A 23,095-nucleotide genomic window follows, 5' to 3' on the forward strand; every position below is an offset into this window, starting at 1 on the left:
TTTTAATAATAAGAATTCCCTGTCAGATGTTGGAAGACAGAATTTGCAATCACACAGATATCAAGTTCATTTCTCTTACTTACCAAAGGATTTCTGCAGCAGAACTAGACTGATGATTTCAAAACATGTGGATTTTTTCCCCCCCGCAGCAGTGTCTGTATAGTCAATGCAAAAGCAGATGAATGGCATTCACAAAAGAACCACACATCCTACAAAGGAGTCCAATAAGCCACATAGGCTACAGAAGCATACAATATCTGCTATTCTACAAAAGTAAATTATGGAAATCTGAGAAACTTTGAAATTAAACTCATAAATTGAGCTTCTTTTTTTGCCTAAAGGCATAAAGGTCAAAAGTCAAATTCGTTCAGCTAAACTCTTTGTGAACTGATGATATAACCTGTAAGGATAACATGTTGCAGAAAAGGATACAAAAGTGGAGGCAAATTTCCGACTAAATTAATATCACTTATACAACTTCACATTACAAGGCTGAGCTCAGCAGTAAGAAACTACAACGACATTGTAACCTTACCTTTCAGAAACACCTGCTGAAAACTACATAGATTGATATTTGTCTGGGTTATTTAACAATATTTGACCTTTGGTGTCAGCTTTTATTCACTCAGTTCTAACAATGAAAGCGTACATGTATTCATTCAGAAAACTGAAGCGCTGAAGCCAAACTGCTGACCTTGTGTCCATTCTTGTACAGTTTCGCTCTGTTTAGTGTAAGCAAATTGCAATGTGTTATGTGAGAATGACTGTATTTAAGTAGAAAAACATGGTGGTATATAACGGCGGAGACAAAGACACTGAAGGCACTTAATGTCCTGAACTGCTTTGTTCAATGTTTTATTGGTGGACACACATTTCACACAGGACAATGTTAAGTCACTCAAGATACTGGAGATGTTCGGATGAATCCCTCAGGGCACAAACATGGCCTGCAGATATACAGTACAGTTTTAACTTTAGGACATATAGTCCTGATCCGCAGGCTCTGTAATAATCTGTGGTCATACTACAGAAGGCATAAAAAAATACAGCTTCACTTGTGAGATTCAGCAGCTTAGCTCAGCACCATTGTTTACCACACAGACGGTTCAGGAAAGAGTCGTGAGGTGAGGTCAGTAGAGGACAAAAGCGTCCAAAATAAGAGTCAAACATACTGCACTGCATGAATGGAGGGCTTTGAAAAAGTATGTTCAAAGCCCTGCTTAATGCCTGTGAACATACAACAAATCGTTTTTTAGATGCGTCAGAAATTCATACATGTGGAGAACCTGTCACTGAGATGACAGGTACATTAATGTTACTTACAATTTCATCTACTGTCTTGCTTCCTTGGATGGGATTTACTGCTTCTGGTGTACAATGTAAAGGGGTGGATATTCAGACAGTCTGAACAGAAACAACGAAGACATGTAAAGAAATAAAGGCTAAAAACACGACTGATGAAAATGTAAGAACTCCAGAGCAACACAGTAAAAACCACCTGTGCACCTCCACACATTGAAATAATTTGGGGCTTTATCTTTATTAAATATTTTGTGGATTATTTGAAGTGTGACACAAATGTTTGTTCACTCAGCTTTTACATAGAAATTAGTTACTGTAATTAAAATATTCTGAAAAGAAAGGAGATAACATAAAGCCCTTCAGAATATGATTTTTTTAATTGTTTTTTTTAGTTTTGAGTGTTTCATGAGGCAAAACTTACACTGCAGGTGTTGTTTCTCTAATTGTAGCCTGCCATGAAGCTGCTGTCGTATATAATTTCCATTCAGCTATGGTGAATTTCACAGGTTCGTACTTCTCAGCTGCCTCCATCTGACCCATCTAATAACATTATACTTAATAACTCTAATGACTGTTTTGAAATGTTACATTTATTCATACAGTGTAGGCTAGTTCTCAGTGATGTTTTGCTGCTTTTACTGAGGTTTAAAGAGTCACATAATGCTGTTGTAGATCTGTGTATCCGGCTGTATTCCTCTTTTATAATAATCTCATTAGTATGATAAGATAAACTAAGCTACACGATAGAGGACATGGTAAAGTCCCAGCACCACACAGTGTCTGTTTCAGTTTTTTAATCCGTTTTCAAGCCACTGTTTGGAATGATGTTACGCAATGGCCAAGACAAGTATGGATAAGTTCATCTTAAAATGGGTCAAACTTTATGGAGATCAAATATTGAATGAGTAGTTGGGCATGTCAGTTGTGCACATGGATGAAAACCACATTAAATAAATGAATGACGTGAGAGGGGATACTTCATTACAGTGATGGCCAAATATGGGGGGGCAAATGCTTGCTTGACATCCTCTGATTAGTTCTTGTTTTAGCTGAAACCACGGAAGAAGAGGATGTCTAGGTCCTGGGGAGGAGAAGAGCAGGGTGCAGATGAAGTGAAGTTCAGAGATAAAGATGAACTGAAGTGATGGCATGCAGGAGGAATGACTTAATCCCTCAATGGCTGCATGCTACAGACGTCTGACAGCATGCACAAGGGATGAAAAAGACAGATCGGTATGAAAAAACGATTCCAACACCGTGCGGCATTTAAAAAAAAAAAAGCCATTAATCGTTGAGGGCCCACTGAAGACGGTATGATGACAAGACACCTATAGACAGTTTCCATCTCACCACAGCTTAATGACAAAAAGATCATGCTGGAGAGAAAAGGCTGTACAGGTACAAAGGAAAAACTATTTGCTAGCACTCGCATCAATACATTGTCAAGGTAAAGCACAATAGTTGGTCTTAGACAAACAGAGTAATGAAGAAAATTGCTGGTATGGATTTACAGAAGAAGGCAACAAAGGTACTGAAGAAACACTGTACGCCTTTAGCAGCGCTTTACCATTGAGATATAACCATTAACTGGATATTTAACCTGTGTCTTGCAGACAAAACTGAATTCCCTCTGCGTCTACAGACGAGGTCTGGTAAAGTACATACAAGACATGGAAAAACTATTCAGTCACATAAAAAAACGTGATTTCTAGGAGACGGGGTTGAAAACAATGGATCCACTGCATGTTGGACTATCGTAACCACCATCAGGGATCCTTTTTTTCAGACTTTGGAAAACTCCTCCAGAGCCACAGAAGACATGCAACTTTTATTATAGGCTAAATTGTACTACTCACAAGCTCAGAGTCCATCGGTTATCGGTCTGACAACGATTTAGCCTCTGAGGCAGAGCATGTAAGTGCAAAGTGGATTTTTTTTAAAAAAGGCTAGGTTTTCACATACAGCTTTGATAACAGCAGAGCGGAGCGGTTCCATTCATTTCCTCTTCAAAAGTTGACTCTGAGTCAACTTTTAGGTCATGTCTAGATGGTAACCCTAGATTTGCGAAAACTCATTAAAAACTCTTGCGTGAATTGCTTCCCGATCACCTTTCCTAGCCTTGACCATTAGATTTTGATGCTTAACTGTAACCATCAAAAACGAAACCAATTGCATTCATCTGCAGTTATCTGTTTATAGAGATTATTCTACCCATGACAAGTTTACTGGCTTTGATGTGTAATCTTGGAGGAGTGCTCCTTTAATAGAAGTTCACATTTACCCTGTTTTTCAGGACAAAAGGAACAGAAAGTGACTGTCAGAAGTGCTGATCCATCACTTACAACTGACAAAAACATTACGACAATTAACAAAATGGATTAACTGTACATCATCATGTTGTATTGAAAGGGGTTTCAGTTATTTTGTCCATCCCAGCTGTGAAACACAACTAGTCACTTGCCAGACGAGTTATTCTTCCACACAATGAAATATGGATAAGAGTGGTGGGGATAGTGGGCAGCTGTCAACAACTTTCACCGCTTCCCGCCACCACTGATCAATCAGAACCACAACAGTGCTGACCTGCTCGCTAGAGCTGACACTAATCCTAAATCTTCCAGTCAGTGCTGAGGAATGACAGGACACAAAGTGGTGGGAATGAACGCTGATACAGGATCTAACAAGGATAGGTGCTGATGCTAATGAGTGTATATGTGGCTCTCTAACAAGCCTGCATCGTTTGATGTCCTAATTTACAGTGAGCTGTGTCTCTGGGGTGCAGGATAATGAGCCAGCCCAGGATTCCCAGGGCAGCAGCTTGTGTAACACACCTCATGCAAGGGGACGCTCTCTCCCAGCAAGTGTAAGTGAGAGACGGAGAGACAGACAGAGCGAGAGAGAGAGTATAGCAGAGAGAGCAGGAAGGACATGGATGTCTGTAGGAGAGAGAAGGACGAGGGGGTAGGGTGTTGGGGTGGGTACATGTCATCCCTGCTGGATATTCTTGTTTGTACACACCAATCATTGAATCGCTGCAACCAAGTGAGAAAAGCGTGTGTTCTCAGTGACAAAGTGACCTCAGGCAACAAGAACACTCACAGAAAGAGGAAATGGAGAAGGCAAACATGGCGCTCGAGTAGAGGATGCAGTAGAGGACAGGGAAAATGTTGGATTCTATCCTCATCGGACTCCGTGAAACACCCGTCAGAGACATCCCTTCCCTTTCTCTTCCGTGCCTAACTCAATCAAAAAAAAAATGTCCTATTTACAGAGCAATCCTGAAAAATCTGGCTCCTAGTGCACTCAAAAGCAAATTAGCAAATGTGGAGCTCAGTGACCTCAGCGCGGGGACCATCCACACAGAGTATGCGGTGTGCCCGAACCCACCCCCACCTCTTACTGCTGTGTCTGCATGGCTGCATTAGTTATGCTCAAATGGGCTTTTCCGCCATGAGAAGCAGAGCATGACATGCGCTAAACAATGGCAGGCAGATGACGAGCCAGCTCCATTTGATGATGGCCTCTTTTTTTGTTTTAATGTGGGGGAATATAAGGGCAGCATGATTCATTAGGGGTGCACAGGTGGCCCGGGATCTAATGAGTCATATTTTGTGCAGTTCTAACATGCGAATGGCCCCAAGAGAGATGTACGTGCTTTAAAAAAACACAAACTTGTTTTAGATAAGAGTTATGATTTATTTTATTTTGCTCTTCTTTCAGTAGATATAAATCTAATACAACAGAAGCCAATAGAACAGCGACGGAGGGGTCACATTTAAGAGGCTAAGAGTCCAACAACACAGTGGCAATGATCATTAAGAGCTAACATGCCACAAGTCGAGTGTTAAATGCTGTTATTTTATGCAACTAAAAGCTGTAATCAACATCTACTTAATAATTAGACACAGTGTTTCTATCAATTAACTTTCAGAGGACTATTTGTGTGAGTGTGAATGCCAGGGCTGGTGCTTCGCTCTCAGTTATTAACACTGCCCCCCTCTGGCTTGCTTGCTGCCTGATTAGGACACTGTTTTTACATCAATCAGTCAGAAATTAAGTAAAGAGAGAAAGCTTTAGCATGGGAGACATGTGTTATATCTAATAATAAGTACCCACTAATTCAGAAAAAGTCATCTTTAATATATATGCTAAAATATATATTAACAGCAGATGGAGTAGCAACTGCATAATACATCTAATGTGGCTTCAGTGTCTTTAAAGAATACACAAAAATAGCTTATTTTAGCACGGCGGTCAAATCATCACAGGAGCCACAACAATACAAATTGTACCTGATCTATTAACTGCTCGCCACTGAGCACCGTTTGAACGTTTGACCTTCTAACACAGCTCATGACATTATGTTGACATTTGAAGTAATCCCTCCCACGGTTCTTAATCCCAGTGGCCGTGGACCGCCCTGACCCATCCTCTGAGCTCAAGCCCCCACTCATAACACGCTGACAGAAGAGACGGGGAGACAAACAGGACTGTGATACCCAGGCAAGTCAACAACACCACTGTGCTTTAGAAAGCTCATGGGGTTAGAAAACATGCAGCGATGAAAGGGCTTGTTAATTGTGATACACAGACTGAAGCACTGAGGTTGAATGTGTAACATGAAGAGAGTCCATGTCTCGACAAAAAAAAACCTGTTGATGTTTGTAAAAACACAGCAGTTTATTTAAGGACACTTGAAGCTGTTGAGAAGACTCTTTGTAACATCTGGATGAGAAAATATTCCGGCCACTGATCGATACAAATAGATTTTTAACCCATTTCTCGAGTTGGGACTGTATATGCTGATACCAGACGCCTGAAACGTCATCTGTCCTTGAATGCATCATATTGTATAAAATGTAGAGAACTGGAAAGAAACATCAAAATATACCAATATAACTGGTAATATGTTTTGATTATACAAAGTGAGCAAGGACATGTCATTTCCGTCGTCAGGAAAAATAGGTGCAATTTAACAAACAGGTTACAAATCTTTTATGTGCAGTGGGAAAAAAATATTTATTCATCTGGATGTTAGACGAGACTTTAAGGATTGTGAGGCACCTTCAGAACAGCTCATGGTAAATAAGTTGGCAGGTATTTGCTTTTGATAGATCAGATGCTTAGCTCTGTGATTCACATGTTATGGTAATTGCTTGATTAGTGTAACACTGCCTTCTAAATTTTAACATTTAAACTGTGCCTGGAGTCTAGCATCACTATGCAGAAGAGCTACACAGTAGTAAGAGGATGGTGCAAGTTCATTTTCCAAAGTATTAATATCTAATATTAACAAGGATGTTTGGTTTTATATACTCCATTTAGCCCTGGCTCTTACAGTAGACATGTACTTTTGAAGTAATAGAATAGTAGCTTTAGCTGTTAAAAACTGTATCTATGTATTTTCTGTCAAGTTTTGTTTTTTTTATGATTGGAGGGAGTTTCTCTTGTGTAACAGGCCCAAACAGATAAAAAGTGATGAAATGAGAGGTACAAGATGACAACCCATTTATTTAGTAATACATTCTGCAAACTAGAAATTTTATTCAAACTTCAAAGGCTAAAAAATGAAAGAAAGGAGGGAAAGAATGGGGAGAAAATGTAAAGATCAGGGAGAGAAATGCATCAATTCACAAGCAAGGAATGCAATTTGTTCAATCGACAACACAAATAGTACAATTTAGTTCAGGGAACAAAGCTTTTTTAAACATTTTCTTTTTTTTCTGCCATTCCTTTGGAGCTAAAACATAATACAAAATATACAGTTATTGAACTTTGTAAAATCACTCAGAGGCCTCTGAGAAGCATTTGAATCAACACTGACAATACTTATCTACAGCACTCTAAAGCTATTCTTGAATGTAATCATAAATATAGCAGACATGAATGTATGTATGCACATTTTGAATGCTTACGAGGTTACCATGTTAAAACACTTGCATTAGTTCAAAGTATGACATCATCTGCAGTGAAAAATTAAATAAGCTTTCAAGACTAAGATTCGAAAAGGTAACACAGGGGAAAGTAATAATAGCATTCAAACCAGCAATGGTTGAAAAGTTGTACCATGTGACAACCAGGACAGAGTCCCTTTTTTAGCTTGCGTACCCTAACACAGGGACAGTTTTGAATCTGAGTGTAACGTCAGCAGCATTACTCCTCATCATAGTGTTTTGTTGAACAAGTATTTTTTGGGGGGCAACATGAGATTGGGTAAGGCAAATCGGTGAGCTTATTTATGAGCTGAAAAAAGGTCAGCAAAGTGAGGCTCAGGTCGCCCTGTGAGGGGACAAATAAACCACAACTGCTATGGGTCACACAGTAAAACGCCACAACCGAGGTACATCAATATGTACAAGAGGGCGCAAGCATTTAAAATCTCTTCAACATCTGCCAAGTAGTCCTCCGTACAAGAATATACAGGATGCATTCCAGGCAACCAAAGGTAACTCTGTAAATAGCTTAATAATCTTTTTTTTTTCTACAATAACAATTTCCTGAAAAAAAGAAGAAGCTGATTATGCAAATGATCAGTGCATATGACTTTTGTCATTTAGTCACTTTTCACACATTTCTTAAACCCTGAACTCTCGATACAATTCTAGATTTGAGCTAAGTGAGCGTCACACAAGACAAGGGGGTGAAATTACAGAGGTGAGCACTGGAGGGAACTGTTTTTTTGGGGGGAGGGGCTTATACGACAAGGCCAATAGTGTTACTAGTTAATAAAATAAGTTGTCATTAGCAGTAGCGACTTAAATCATTACTTGTTTTGTTAACATCAGCACAATTCAGTCTAATACTGTACATGAGCACAGGCTTGTCCCCTTCAAATATGTCAGTGTTTAAATTATTTAATTTAGTTCTAGTGGGGAGAAACAGAAAATAAAAAAACTGTTTTCATTAAAGTTTTCACACCTGAACTGCTTTCTGAACAGTTTGGATCTAGAGAACACAAGACAAAGACACTTGCTATAAATGTTGAGGTATTTCAGTTCGTGAAAAATTAAAACGAGGGCGCTTGGGATCTTTTCTTTTTGTTGAGGGTGGAGGACTAACAGGGATGTGATGAAAGTTTTAATAAAACGCCCAGATGTGACGAATCACAGCCAAGCCACTGTCTGTATCTGGTAACATTTCACCCACAGCAATTTTAATATTAAAAAGCTAATTTTTACGTTTTTCTTTATGTGGCTTGTTATAGAAATGGGGTTTTAAACAACATCATTTAAGAGCCACATCCTGAACTGTAAATCTCTCGGGCAATGCAAGACAGTCTTGGGGCGCGGCGGGTGAGCGCCTAAAGATGCAAATAAATATAGTTTGTTCCGTATTAGGTGTGAATAAGACAGAAGAATTGCATGAAATGTTGCTCGATAATGTCATCAACACCTACCAAGTTTGCAATAAGCAGCTGGGTGCTAAAAACCATTTAATAAGTGAGACTTTTAGTGCACTCACTTAAATACAAGCAAAAAAAAAAAAAAAAGGCATTTTCATCAAACATATTGAATAAACTGACTGTGATTTTCCATTTTACGTAATGAGAGCACAGTAGGAATTGGTAGGTATTGTGGTAGAAATAGAATACTTTAATTTCAAAAGACGTCTACTTGCATTTGTCTTAGTTTTCATCGGAGGAGATATTCAGTAAAACCACATTTCATGCAAACACACACAGAAATCTACAGAATTTTGACTGTTGTTATTCATGTAGTGCCTCAGGTGACTGGCTGTTTAAAGGTATGCTATGGAGTTTCCACGGTAAACACACAGTTGGGTTTACATTCAACATTTCTTACTGAAATGCAATGTGTGTGTCTTTAAGGCCGAAAGGCACGTTCAATGCTATTACCTTACATCACAAAAGATTTTCAATGGCTTTTTTCTGTTTTGAAACTTTTTACCACAGCGTGCCGTCTTAACATCTTTACCATGAGACCCAGTGTACACACTACTGCCTCCCCACACATCAAAAACTTTTCTCTACAGCATCACCAGCGGTCAATAACTCCACAGAATACCTTTAAAGGGTAACTAATAGTAAATGGAAATGTCAAAAATAAAGTTTACACAGCATTTTTAACAGGGTTACACCTCGATTCCCCTTTACATTGTTACTTCTTGTGATGTACATTTTTACGCAACTACAACATTTGAGTGTCTTTGGCCTTTTTGCCACAAAAGCATATTAGAAAGCAGCTAATTTAGGATTAAAGTCTATTATCATAATTTGCTACCACCACAAACGTAAATGCGGTGTAATAGTTAGGATTGTCATTTTGATAATTGAATAGTTACAAATTTCGTACATTATTTAAGTGTATTATGTAAATGAAACAGTTCTAACCTTCAGCGTTGATCAGAGAGACACCAAAGTGAAAAGATTTAAACCTTAGTTTGCCAAAACACACAAATATTCCACTAACCATCCCAAGACAAACCAGAATAACATTTTTTCCATGGCAAAAAACTAACTCAAGCAACATGATTTATTCCTTGAAAGTTTAAGTCAAAAATATATACATACATAACTTTCCAACAATTTTGGACAAAAAAAATGGCATAAAATAAATCTGAAATAAAACCAAATATGTCTACAATGTGTGTGTTAAATATTTTAGTCGGTGACTATTCATCTTTCCAGAAGGGGAAATTAACTGTAAATAAATCAGCCCCCAGATCTTACACTATAGCAGCTAACTTATTGTGCTCTGGCTTGTGGTGCTGTGGGGGAGGGGTTCAGAATAATCCGATGGTAATAAAAAGGCGCGATACAACCATGAGAACTCATTGCAGTTAGCAGATTTGTTCTCGGTTTGAATGTCCAACTAAAGACGATGTGAAGAATAAAAACAGCCTTGTAAGCTTTAGAGTCAGCAGATTGTTTAATTTTTATCATCAGATGTGAAAAGGGCGATTTTCTCTAAAATAGTCAGTGCTTAAACTGTTCACATCAGTTGAACTATCAGATGTTAAAGGTAGGAGTTAAAAATCTGTACCACATAAAAAACTGAATCTCATGAAAAATAAACTTGGCATAGGCTGTCATAAAGCTGAAACAAGTGATAATAAATCATATGGCACCCACAATGGGCACTGGTAACAATGTATGTTTAGAAAATGATATTTAAATATGACACACTAGATGTGTAAACTAGTCCAGACGTGACTAGCTGCAATGCAATGCACCATGGGTAAATTGAACTACTTGTGTCATCTCAGGTTACTGTATAGTTATGCTATATAGCTTGAAGTTGTTCAAATAGCCTAACAGCATGTAAACTCTGTTATCCAAAGCTTTTTGGAATAAGTATTGAAATGTTGGGTTGATATGGAACACCAGCTACAAAAAGGGAGGACAATGGGTAAGCGCTGGGAGGGCAATTCCCTTAAACTCCAGCCTGGTCTGTTGTCTGAACAACCAAAGCAAATTTAAATTAGAGTTGCACATACAAATCTGACTCATGCACGCACACAGGCGCGCACGCACGTATCTATTCGCACAGACAAACGTGTTAACAGGGGTCTTTTTGTCATCAGATAACTTGAAGAAATGAAGGGAAAAAAAGATTATTTTTCACTTCAAACTTCCAAATTTAGGAGACTGAGAAACACCATTATTATTTGAGCATGTACAGAAAACCACTTACAAAAATAAAATACAATTAAAAAAAAAAAAAAGCACAGGGAAAAAATAATTAGGATTTAAATGGTTTGATATAGAGAGCTTACTGTGCTGTCAACTATACAATTTACCCGTTTCTTAAAGGAGCATAGACTAACTGAAAAAAGGAAAGTAAAAGCGCAGAGACATTGTGCCTGGAGGACAAGCAGTAATATTCACTGAATAGACATTTGTTACAGTTCCAGAAGAGCAGGAAAAGGCAGATAGTGCATAAAAGGTTCTCTTTTTCATTTCTTTCATTTTTTAACTTAAAATCAAGCTGCATTAAATACAGGCTGTTTGTACAGGACAATTGCACTTCACAAAAACAGAAATATACAAACACACAAAAGGAAATGTGAATCAAATTAATTACAGCAAAAAAAAAATCTTACTACTTAAGCTGATTATTTAACAAAAAGAAAGAAAACCTTGGGGACTCACTTGTTATGGATTACTTTAGAGGAGAGCATTAAGTTGGGTGAGCATAACAGGGGAGACAAGACGGTGGGGATCCTGAACTCCAGAGTGGACTGGTGCTGCACTATTCCAGGTTTGTGTGCATGCAACTCCTCTTCTTCCTCCTCCTCCTCCTCCTCATCCTCCTCTTCCCATGAAATTCCCTTCTTAGAAACCAAAAACTCAGAGTGACGGAGAGACAGACTGCTGAGCTGAGCTGCTGTGGGTCTTGAGAGGATGGTGGTTTGTAAACTCTATGCTGTGTTAGTGGTAGGAGGTTGTGTTACCACATGTCGTCTGTGGACGCAGAGTCCTTGACAAGAAAGGAAAGGAAGGAAAAACCCTTCAGACTCTGGCTCTACATCCATGAGATCTCTATCAAGAGCTGGACAGGTTTAAGCATGTATGACACAAACTGACAGAAATAAAAAATCATCCAGGAGTTGATAGATTCTTGTGTATCAACACCATTATTTCCTGCAACATCTTTGATGCTATTGTAAAGCATCAATTCATTCATTAATCAAATGTTCTTTTTATGAATGCTGGTCATCTTGCCGTGTATCATTGTTTACTTACCACCACCAAGTAAGGTGTGATGCTTCTCACACAAGATTTGCATGTTATTTGTTTTAAATACACTGTAAAATAATTTAAAGTGAGTCTATGTTTTCAATCAGCTAAAAACAATAAGATCTTTCAGTTCAGGTCTGTATAGTAATGACTTTAACGCCCTCTCAGGCAAATGGCAAACCACAAGTAACAACAGCTGTTCAAACCAAATCTAAAGGTTGAGTCGATTTAAATTTGCGAAATAAATTGAAATGAAGTAGATGTATTTTGATATGTTTTAACACATATTACGCCAGGCTACTGCATTATCCAGCTGTAAAGCATAGTCTTTTAAGAATATAATTGTTCTGTTTCAGTAAGAATACAATACAGTTGGTTATGTATATGAGTAAAGTTGGTTCAACGGTTTGTTTGACTGATAACTACACTGGCAACAGATGATCCTGACAAAAGGGAAACGCTAAACTCTTCCTAAAAATAACAATAATTATTCCCGGATTACGCAAGCTGATCCATCTGACTGGAAAAGTTGATGTAAAACAGATTTAGGTGGAATTCATTCACACTGATATATACCCTTTGCCCATATGTGATTCATTTGGCTCAGGATATGATGCATCAAAAAGACGACCCCAAGACTGATGTCAGCTGTGTTCATATACTTCACAACCAAACGCAGATAAAAACTAAACTGTGTAATTCATAGAATGGAAATCTATAAAATACATGTGTATCACAGGGTACCAACCAAATGATAAAGCAGACATGCTACTTCAGACTTGATTAAATTATCCTGATCTATTTAAAACGCCTCCATTTCAGGTTTCGGCTTGTTTTAGGTTTGTAAGGAGGTGGCAATGTTTGGAAACTCGTGTGTGCTTTGCCACAGGTAATGGCTATTACAGAAAAACTTGAATACAAGTTTGACAGGTGCTAAGTTTATGTATCAACTTGTTCAGACAGATTACTCAACACAAACCTAGAGACCTTTCACCAGGTCAGACATAACCTCGGCATTAATCATCCTTTGAGCTGAACCAGTAAAGGTTAAGATAAATAAGTCCAGTAACTACACGCTGAGCGTTAGAGCATACTCTCAATGACTGCCATTATTCCATAACGGTTGTAACTGCCATGTTATTTTAGCACTACCTGCAGGTTACTTCACTGATAGTTATGTTCTATGATCTTGGCCTATTAGAATGGATCAGTGTCAGCTTAAAGAAACCTGATCATTGTACGTGATTGTACTCTTTAAAAGCAGGCGCACCAAGTTATCTTCAAAGAACTAGCCGCGTTGAAGGCCGACTGTTGTGTCGCCTCACATTGCCTGTGTCTCTCCCTAAAACAATTGGCACATGAACGCACTGCAAAGACTACAGCCGACAGCCAACTGGCATGTACGGTCAGGGCCTGCGTGAGAGGAAATAGTGGCGTTGAAGGGACGGCTACGGCCTTCGAGAAACATTTCAAAGGCTTCTTGACGTTGTAGTCCAACTGTCTACTACAGGAGAGCGAACGGTTTGCTGTATCAACTACAACGCCAACCTGTTGGAATGTCTCTGGAACGCCGCCGCTGCCTAAAGTCCCTAATAACTTTCAATACCAGCAGGAGGCGGTAGTCTGTATTCATAATTCAACAAGGAAAACCGAAGACCGACAGGACGTTTCATGACTATCCAGTTAGCACATTAACAACACAATAGAGCAAACAATTAACACAAATAATTACACAGTCGCTTGACTTAAGCCGTTTACTTTCCTCACTTTTGTTTTTCTTCTCGTACGCTGACTGAACCGTCACCGACGGGCCTCGACAGCTCCGCCGCCAATTCAACATGCTGAATCAGCCAAAAAACAGCCAACCAGAAGTGACTAGCCCCAACGGTGCAGAACAGACTGTAAAAACTCACTGTAAACGCTCACCACCGACCCAACGTCGGCCGACTGTGAGCTTGGTGTGTCCCTGTCATTAATCTGCGCTCCTCTACGTCAGCTGGACTCTACAGTGCAAATATTCTGTTTATATGTGAGTGAAAATGTGAAAAACATTTGGGTACACTGGAGTACACACATTTGTGAGGGCCGATGACTCTTAGGGAAGAAGCTGAGTGCATTTGTAGTTGAAACATCTTCTCCAGTAAAATGAGAGTTCTCCCACTTGAAATTTAATTTACGTCATATCAACGTAACCTTTCTGAGCCAGTATTTAGAGCAGGTAGCTTGTGAACAATACAGTGTGCCAGATTTAGGAGGCCACACTCATTATTTTGAATGTGCCAGATATATAATATTTATTTAAACCAACCTGCCCACTCAGAATGGCACTACACTTTCAGTTAAGGTTTCAAAAAATGCAAACAAATGGGTTATAAACAAAATTTAAGCAACAGCTTAAAAAACAATAGCATGTACGTCGTTCCATTGTGCCAAATCAAATCACCTGAATGCTGAATTCAGTCTGTTTTCCATTTTCATTTGGTTTTTACCATCAACCTTTAAAAATGTGGTAATGTGAGAACTATTAATTTTGGTTTACAAGAAAATGTAATTGTACTCCTGTGAACCCAAATATGAGAACAAGGGCAGAGCAGTATACGTTGTCCAAGTAACATATTTTATCTATAAATTTCACTATGTGTAAAATGTACTGTTTGTGTATTATTGTTATTATTGTACCTTTCCTTGCTAAAATGTTTAATTTTAAACCACAGTGATTTTAATGGAAAGAAATTGTCAAGATTATTAATAAGGCCTTCTGACTAATGTTTTCCCTTAATACAAACAAGCAAAAGCACCAAACGCGAAATTGCTTGAAGGAGTTTTTTTTTAAAACAGAACCACCCCTCAGAGGTGACATACAAGGGAAAAAAACATTATGATTATTGTAGCTTCTGTTCTGTTAATGTCCCTTCTTTGTTGTGGACCACAACTTAAAACTTTAGGAATACAGTACTGGAAGTTGTGTAGTAATTGTGATTCATTCTGGAGCAGGTAATTGTCATTAACCTCACAGAGGTAATGCAAAAAAACAAATATTGAGCTACCAATGTATGCAGTCACGGTATTCCTGAGTACATCTGACATCCTTCCTTATAATTATTTAAGTAACAGTGTGTACTTTTACACATTACCATCCTCTTCCAAAACTAGAAAGACCTAGTTCAACGATTTTACCAAATAATGTGCTAAATTATAGTGCCTCAATGACAGGTCACCCTGACCTTTTCTACATATTATGGTGCAGCCTGAGTTTATAATGGATTATTAAAGATCTACCTCTTTGTCACATTACTTATTAAAATGTGAAGGTTCTGTGTAAAGACAGAATGAGATGGATGGACACATCCAAACTGGGCCTCGACCCAGACAGAGCAACAGATGAGAGGGACGATGAGAGGTCACTAAAGGAACTTGACTTTTTGGAAACAACACAAAGAATCACATGACATAATGTCTGAGGTATGGAAATCAGGCATGTGAAGACTGACAGCACAAGGCAAAAAGAGTCTGTGGTCTAATGAAAAGGCTGCAGAACATTTCAGCCATAATGCTGTGCCATCAAGCATGGTCCTGACAATGTCACGCTGAGTTTTATTTTAATTTTTTTGCAGAAGCTACAATGAATGAGGCCAAATACAAACAAATTATAAAGGTGAATCGGATGAGGAAGAATAAATTTATTTCACTTTTTTTTTCTTAGAGCAGCTGAAGAGTGAAAGGAGAGAGGGGGGGGGGGGGGGGGTAACACGCAGCAAAGGATCACAGGTTAGATTCGAACTCGGGCCGCTTCCAAGGACAAAGCCTAAATGAGGCGCACACACTACCTGGTGAGCTGGAGGCTCAACCCCCAGCAGGAAAAAGTTTGCGCTTTATAAACACAATCACAGTGTACATCAGATCATAGATTGTATACAGAGATGGATGGGGTGTCTCCAATGTCTCCCACTGTGTAAAAGTGAAGCCATAATATCTTGGATACGGGCGCCACCGCGTTGCAAATTCGGAGTCTGTGCAGTAGTCCCGCCTATTTCTCCGCCATCCAATCGAGAGTCAATCACAGCTGTCAATCATGACGTTTCACTCCGTTTCTATAGAATCAAATTACTAATTAAAACCAAACTTCTCAAAAAAAATGAACACGTTAAACATCAACATGAGAAAAACTACCTAGAATGACTGAAACAATCTTTATAAAAAAATGTATTTGTTGTGTACTTTGATTTTTTTGTTTGGCCCGTGTCTCATCCACTCATATGGAGGGGGAGGGATTTTTTTATATACTATAGATGCTTGGGCTTCACTTTCAGGGAGCTGTTAAGCAGTCCATCTCTTTATACAGTGTATGGGTATAGTGCACAAAACTTAAACAAAAAATAAATAAAATTTTGGTTTGGTTGTGAAGAAAATGCCACATCTATTTATTAGCTTGAATATTTCATACTGGGCAGGAGGTGTTACATCCCACCTTTTGCATACAGCAAAATCAAAATCGGCCAGGCTTTGGTAAAAGCCCTTTGATGGGCTTAAATTTGCATTTAATTAAGATTTATTGTAGTAATATAAATGAAAACTTAAGAAAACCGTTTTACAGCCCCCACCCTCCCTGTATGACCAAGTCTCTGTAAATCTGGAAACAAATGGATAATATCTAGATGTGCAAAAACGATTAAGCTGTGTCCTAGAAGAACTGAAAGTGCTGCTACAGGTGGTTGAAATTACTACCCAGTCAAAAGGTTGAATATAGTAACAAATACTGGATACGGTTTCTATGAGTCACTTTGAATAAATTTTCAAAAATTTCAAAGAACCTAATTTCACTTTCTCCATGGAAACCTTTGTGTCAATTTAGTCCATTTTGTATTCAGGCAGCACCACATAATACAGAAGAAGTCAAGGGTCCTGACGGCTGTCTGAAGGTACGCTAATTTCCGAAATATCTCAATGTGTGAAAGTAATTTAAAAAGTCCATCTTTATACAAACATGAAACACTGAAACAAAGGGCCAAATTTCACTGTCAAGGACAAGATGACATGTGCACAATTCAAATGTAGCTGAACCGGTGATCTTATCTGATTGAAAACTCAAAAGCATGATATCTGAGTGGACGAGGGCAACAGCTTTGTGGTCTGTTTGTATATAAAGGAATGATGAGCAATGTTCCTTCTTTAAACCAGCATGAGAGAGAGTGCAGGTTTTTATTCCATCCACACAAATACTAGACAATTCCACTTATTAGCTCTTACCTTTTTGATTTAAAGAGCACTAATTAGCAAAATCAGCTCATGTGGTATGAAACTGAGCCTTTTGGGCATAGTACCTGCAATGTAATTGCGGTCTTTTGTCAAAATGAAACAAAGTTACAAAGTTTTACTAGGACCATTCTAAGGGAAACACCGACTAAATAAGGAATTCCAGTATGTTATTTCCATGGCCTAGGAAAGTTCTATCAAAATTTGTGAACATGAGCTGGTCTCTCTTTCAAAGCTACTGTAGAAACCAGGGAAGTAAGTCTCAAACTTGTGATGTGAAAGGTATAAGGTCTGGAGCTGCTCTATAGACAATGAATGGGGACTTTTTTATACCTAAATGAGCTTTCTTCTATTGTATTTTTCTCAGTTCTGAAAGAGAAAATGACCCATATACTCTGAGTATAATCTATATCTTAGTCATGATCCATGGATCAGCTTTAAACTTTATACCTGATGACAACACAAATTTGAGTTTTAGTCCTCTAGTTTTGGGATTTAAGAGACCGTTGTTCATGTTTACTAATATTTTTGGACTTGTGGTTTTCGGATATTTTTTTTTTTTATAACAATCCTTGAAAAAACAAAAAAGCCTTTCAATGAACCCAAAAGAGACACGTGTTGTAGCACTGGGTTTGCATTTCAGCTCAGTGTGAGAGTATTTACTGTGCTGTCATAAACTTGTTACTCTGCTATTATTAATAGCTGTCCTATGTCAACAATGTTAGGCTTAAAAGGCACGCAGGAAAGCTGAAATTCACAGTGATGTTTGGAGCAATTACCACTTGCCGTTATTTTATTAATCCAACTGAAACACTGCAGTGATGAGCTGTCCATCTCAACCAGGAACGCAGAAATGTCTGTTTGAGTCGCGTTATAACGAGCAGTCTGAAGTGTGTAGAGGTCTGTGTGGTTACGGTAGCAGACCGGTGTTGTGTTCAGGCAACTTAATAAAGGTAAACATGGCCGTGTGTAATGCCAATGTGCACGGTGCCAACTTAGACCACAGGAGTAACATGTATGAATTTGGAAAATGGGCGAAGTTCCCCTTTAAGGAAAACAATAAGACATTTTTTGCTGGTGTCAGCCATACAGAACAATTGTGATATTACAACAATATAATAGTGGTTTTATCAATGTTGTCTGTTTATCAGATACACATAAACTGGACAGAAGGCAAAGAGGCACCCTAGACAGGTCACTGTCATCACAGCAAGTCCATAACATTTTTTTCTGACTGCATTTTGAGTAAATTAGACTTGGCAACAAGCCTATTTCCTTTTTCTATCTTGTTGAATACTAATGACGTGCATAACTTTGGTTTGTCACACGTCAAAAAGCATGCATGTTCCAAGCCAAGCACACTTACCACCCTGTAGAGGGTGTTAAAAGACAAGTAGGGATACTTACTGTGTCATCACTTCGGTAGGGGTTGAGTTTGTTGTACACTGCTTCAATAACACTTCGTCTGAGGGGAAGAAAAAGTTTTCAAATATTATATGTGAGCTTTCATTAAAATGATTAAACTAAACTTTGTCATTGTTATCGATTCTAAACACAAAGGTCACTCACTTGCTTGCCAGTTCTCCTCCAGGAGGGAGGTTAGGGATGCTCTCAGATGCTAACGTCCGCATAACATGGACCAAATCCGGGACACCTTCATCCCCCTGCTTTTTGATGATCTCTGTTGTAAACCAAAATTATATTAGGATAATACCACAAGAATGTACAGGGGTGTTTCTAAACATCTTATATATATATATATATATATACATAAATCATATGTTTAGAGTACAGTTGGGTTTGACAATACTGAAGTAATATTATGATTATTGATATTTCTCTAATACTTTTTTTTATCAATATTCTCCTTTAGTGATTTAATAGAGACAACAAAATAGCAATCCTGTGTAGTGCATCTAGACAAACAAAATGGTATTTCCACCTTTAAAACGTTATTCTAAATACACTTAAACATCTGCAGTATTGCACGTCCGTCCATCATGAAGGAGTGATCCTTTCTCTGTTGCTCTTTCTGAGTCTTTTTTTCCTTGTTCCCCCACTGAATGTTTTTTTGAGGCAGATTTTCTCCATCTGAATCAAGGGTCTTAGTTCAGAGGATCTCGTTTGCTTTATAGACTGTAAAGCCCAAATTTGGGATTTCAGCCTTTCTGAAAATAAATTGACTTTGCCTCCTGATCGAAAGTATAAAGGTTCAGTAGTTTAACACAGAGGAAGTGGTAATGATTTGTGAGACCTATGACCAACTACTGTACCTACAGTAGAAAAATATTAACCAGAAAGGTCTTATGGACAAAACCCTTTTTTCCTGGTTTTTGAGTCAACACTGAATGTGTGTCTAGTTAAATTCCCAGATGAATGGCCTCCAGTTGGAAATGAGTCCTTCATACTTTCAAAAACACTTCACGTGTAACTGACTTTGGGTTGTTACTGTAAAAAGCTCAAAACGATAAATTAAATTTATGGTTGTGTATTTTAAACCTTAGAGTCTTAAGCTTACTTGATGAAAGTCTACTGAACAATTAAACATTTTAATTAAAATTAAAGAAAATTAACAAGTGTTAAACAGTGTGTATTCCTTGCTTCTCCACATCTCATATTAACAGTGAATGTCAGCTAATATTTTACCCAACAGAAAAGTTCTTTAGCTTAAACCATTTCATATAAAATAAAAAACGGCTATATTAAAAATGCTTTTTCAATGTGTCAAACATCCAGCATGATGATAATGCAAAGAAGAACACTGTTAACTACTGATACAGTTCTGTGTCAATACATATAAGTGTATTAATAAACCTGAGATGTTATGTGTGATTTAAGTAAAATGCTTTTTACAAGACCCAGCAGTTATACTCCAGTAGATTACAACAGTCTTGTGTGACTGGCATGCGAACATTTGCAAACTATCATTTTCTTTATCAGTCTATAAGGGATGGGATTTACACCAAACAAGGTAAATATATAGCACCAAAAGGAAAGGGGATTATTATTAATATCACATGTTCCACGGAGGTCTACTAACCTCAAATATATTTTTTTCTCCTACCTTCTACTCTGCCCTCCAGATATTTATCCAGCTCAGCCTCCCGTTTCACTGCTTCTGGAGATACCTTAGGTGCCCCAGGAAAGCAGATTAACACAACACTCATATTATCCCGGCTTCCCTGTAAAAAAAGATTTAAACAAAAAAACAAAGAGGTAATGTAAATCAACCATTATACCAAGATAGACAAGTGTGTCACAATATGTCAATATTAGTTTTGTGGACCTGCCATACCTTGTACAAGCAGGTGTCAACAATTTCATTGCTGACTCTTTCAAGATCATCGGTCACCTCTAGCCTTGACCTGACAAAGTCACACAGTTCCTCATTGGCCATGACATCCCAGATGCCATCACAAGCTAGTATAATGAATTCATCCTCCGCCTCGCACCTCTCTATTGCATAAACTTCGGGCTCAGGAGACACAAGCTGCTCTGTCGGGCCTTTTCCATGCACACACTTATAATCGAAATCTCCCAACGCCCGAGACACAGCTAAGGACCCATTAACTCGCTGGATCATGACTGAGCCACCAGCATTCTGGATCCTTTCCTTCTCCAAAGGGTTGCTGGGTTTGTGATCCTGTGTGAAGAAGTGCACAGCTCCGCCCCGGCTGAGGAGTCCCCGTGAGTCGCCGCAGTTGATAAAGTAGATCTGGCTCGGAGCAATCATCACTCCCACTGCAGTGGAACCACTGCGGTCCACCCCATGCTTCTTCTCAGAGATGGTTCGCATGTGTTCATCAATCTGCAGGAATCCTGTGCGGATTCCATTCTTCACGCTTTCCACAGAGGGGTCGTCCTGCAGCGCACTCTGGAAGTCTGAGTTGCTGGTGATGTGGTCCAGCAGGTGTTCACAGCAGTACTTGGCCACCTGACTGCCAGCATGCCCATCATAAACGGCGAAGAATGACCAGGGGTCGAGACCATGAGGCAGACCAATTACCGCTGTGTGTGCATCTTCCATCTCTACTCGCCAACCCTGCATGCTACTCAGCCCATACCTAAGGTCGTTTCCCTCACCACGGGAATTGTATTTTTCCATCTTTGGTTTGTCCAGAAATGCACCCATTGTGTCCCTCTAAAGACCTGTAACACAAATTAAAAGAAATACATTCATTTACAAGATATGACAGAAATAAAGTGTTTTCTGATGTAGCCAATAATTTAAGGTCGTAGATCTAAAATTCCATTTAAAAATAAAGTAATTAAGCAAAGGAACATATAAAAAATCTGAATAATTTACAAAATACATACTACATGTCAAGTACTAAGACGGACCCAATGTTCTGTTTTGAAACAAATAACAGATATTCCATTCATCTGTGGTAAAAGACTAGCATATAGGTGAGTGTATGCCCCCTGATCTCATCTAAAAATAGTAGATCTGTGTATATATTTTAGCTACATATTAGGAACACTGCTGGTGTGGGTCACAGTGAAGTTAAACATGCAATGTTATGAGTGTAACGTTAATGGTATTTTGAATATACCACTGGGAAGCATCTATCTGACCTTCGCATAACACTTCACCATACTAGCTGGTCGGGGTAATGTTGGTCAAAGCTAACGTTATCGTGACAGGTAACTCGATAACCACCACAAAAACAATTTAAGGAGATCTGACAAATCCAACATGAATACTAACGTTGTTGTGTTGAGCTAATTTAACAGCACGAGCTTGCTCTGTTAGGTGTAGCTTTGGCTGTTAGATTAAAACAGAAAAGGTTAGCTCTGAAGCAAGTCCACACCACAACCCAAATAAACAAACAGCCTTGCCTAGTTGCGGGCCTTGACCCTTGTCCCTCACAGCAACGTTAACTTTGACAGGCCTCGGCCTTACTAACGTATTATCGCGAGCATTAAATGCTAACACGGCTAGGATATGCTAACTGCCCAACGTTCCCCAACGGTTAAGAGTAAACATTTTATAACTTACCAAATATCCGAAATACCGGTTGACAGCAACGGAAGCTACGACAGTGACAAGGACTGACAGAGTTCACACCAGAGAGGGTTCACCGACGAATCTAGGGGGGTTAGCGGCGGCGGTTTAGCTTAGGCTAGCTAGCCAGTTAGCTCAGCAGTCGTCACTCAAGTCTCATATAATAATAAGTGCGGAGGTCCCTCTTTGCCCGTGATGCATTACATCATCTCAGCTGGCGATCTAAAGTATATTCTCACAGATTTTTCTTGAGGAATTTGTGGGCCCGGAGCTTTTGCGTGGCCAAGCCAGGAGGGGGGGAAGCTGAAACGTCTGTCCCAGCCTCTCTCTCCACTAGACAGCTTGACAGCTAACGTTAGCTACTGAGGAGCACAGAGCGGAGCCCCCAGGAACGACGCTGCGCTGGGAAGCGACGTCACCCTACGTAGCGGCCACACTGCGTAACTACAACTTCCGGACCCCTAGCAGCAACAACACCATTTAGATTCACTGTTGTTATTGTTATTATTATTATTATTATTATTATTATTATTATTATTATTATTATTATTATTATTATTTTCATTACCATAAATTATATTTTTATTTTTTGATATCCAGTTAAAGTTATCCTTTTTATCCAATGTGCCTTGTATGTATGTTTCCAAATTTCTTTATTTCATTTTTGCAGACAGGCAAAGAAAGGTACAACATTGCATACTGGGTCAGAGCGTCTGCTTTAAAGTGAAAAAGAAAAAAAACAAACATTAATCCCACTTTCCCTCCCAACAACCCATGTCAGACGAAGTCACGGTAAATAACTAGGTAATTAACAAACATATAACATGTAAATAATG

At 38.7% G+C, this 23,095-nt stretch overlaps 1 protein-coding gene across 2 annotated transcripts; it reads right to left on the bottom strand.

Annotated features, from left to right (window-relative positions):
• Positions 1–6,866: 6,866 nt before the first annotated feature.
• On the bottom strand, positions 6,867–22,607 carry ppm1aa (protein phosphatase, Mg2+/Mn2+ dependent, 1Aa). Of its 2 annotated transcripts, none has more exons than XM_083924172.1 (6): positions 22,254–22,607; positions 20,550–21,403; positions 20,319–20,436; positions 18,824–18,935; positions 18,662–18,719; positions 6,867–11,741 (listed from the first exon to the last, which is right to left on the bottom strand). In XM_083924172.1, the coding sequence occupies exons 2-6, from the start codon at positions 21,384–21,386 to the stop codon at positions 11,712–11,714; spliced, it is 1,155 nt and encodes a 384-aa protein (XP_083780298.1). In that variant the 5' UTR covers positions 21,387–21,403; positions 22,254–22,607; the 3' UTR covers positions 6,867–11,711. The 2 variants fall into 2 exon arrangements, with proteins under 2 accessions (XP_083780298.1, XP_083780299.1); XM_083924173.1 differs by lacking the exon at positions 6,867–11,741 and adding an exon at positions 15,771–16,092.
• Positions 22,608–23,095: the final 488 nt, after the last annotated feature.

The sequence above is a fragment of the Echiichthys vipera genome (genome assembly GCF_963691815.1).
Source record: "Echiichthys vipera genome assembly, chromosome: 12".
Lineage (NCBI taxonomy): Eukaryota > Metazoa > Chordata > Actinopteri > Perciformes > Trachinidae > Echiichthys > Echiichthys vipera.

Excerpts from the sequence above, each read along its gene's own strand:
- ppm1aa (XM_083924172.1), bottom strand. The coding sequence starts at position 21,386 with ATGGGTGCATTTCTGGACAAACCAAAGATGGAAAAATACAATTCCCGT. Across the intron at positions 20,437-20,549 it reads TTGACACCTGCTTGTACAAG|GGAAGCCGGGATAATATGAG; the intron begins GTATGGCAGGTC and ends CTTTTTTTACAG. Across the intron at positions 18,936-20,318 it reads TCTGGAGGGCAGAGTAGAAG|AGATCATCAAAAAGCAGGGG; the intron begins GTAGGAGAAAAA and ends GGTTTACAACAG.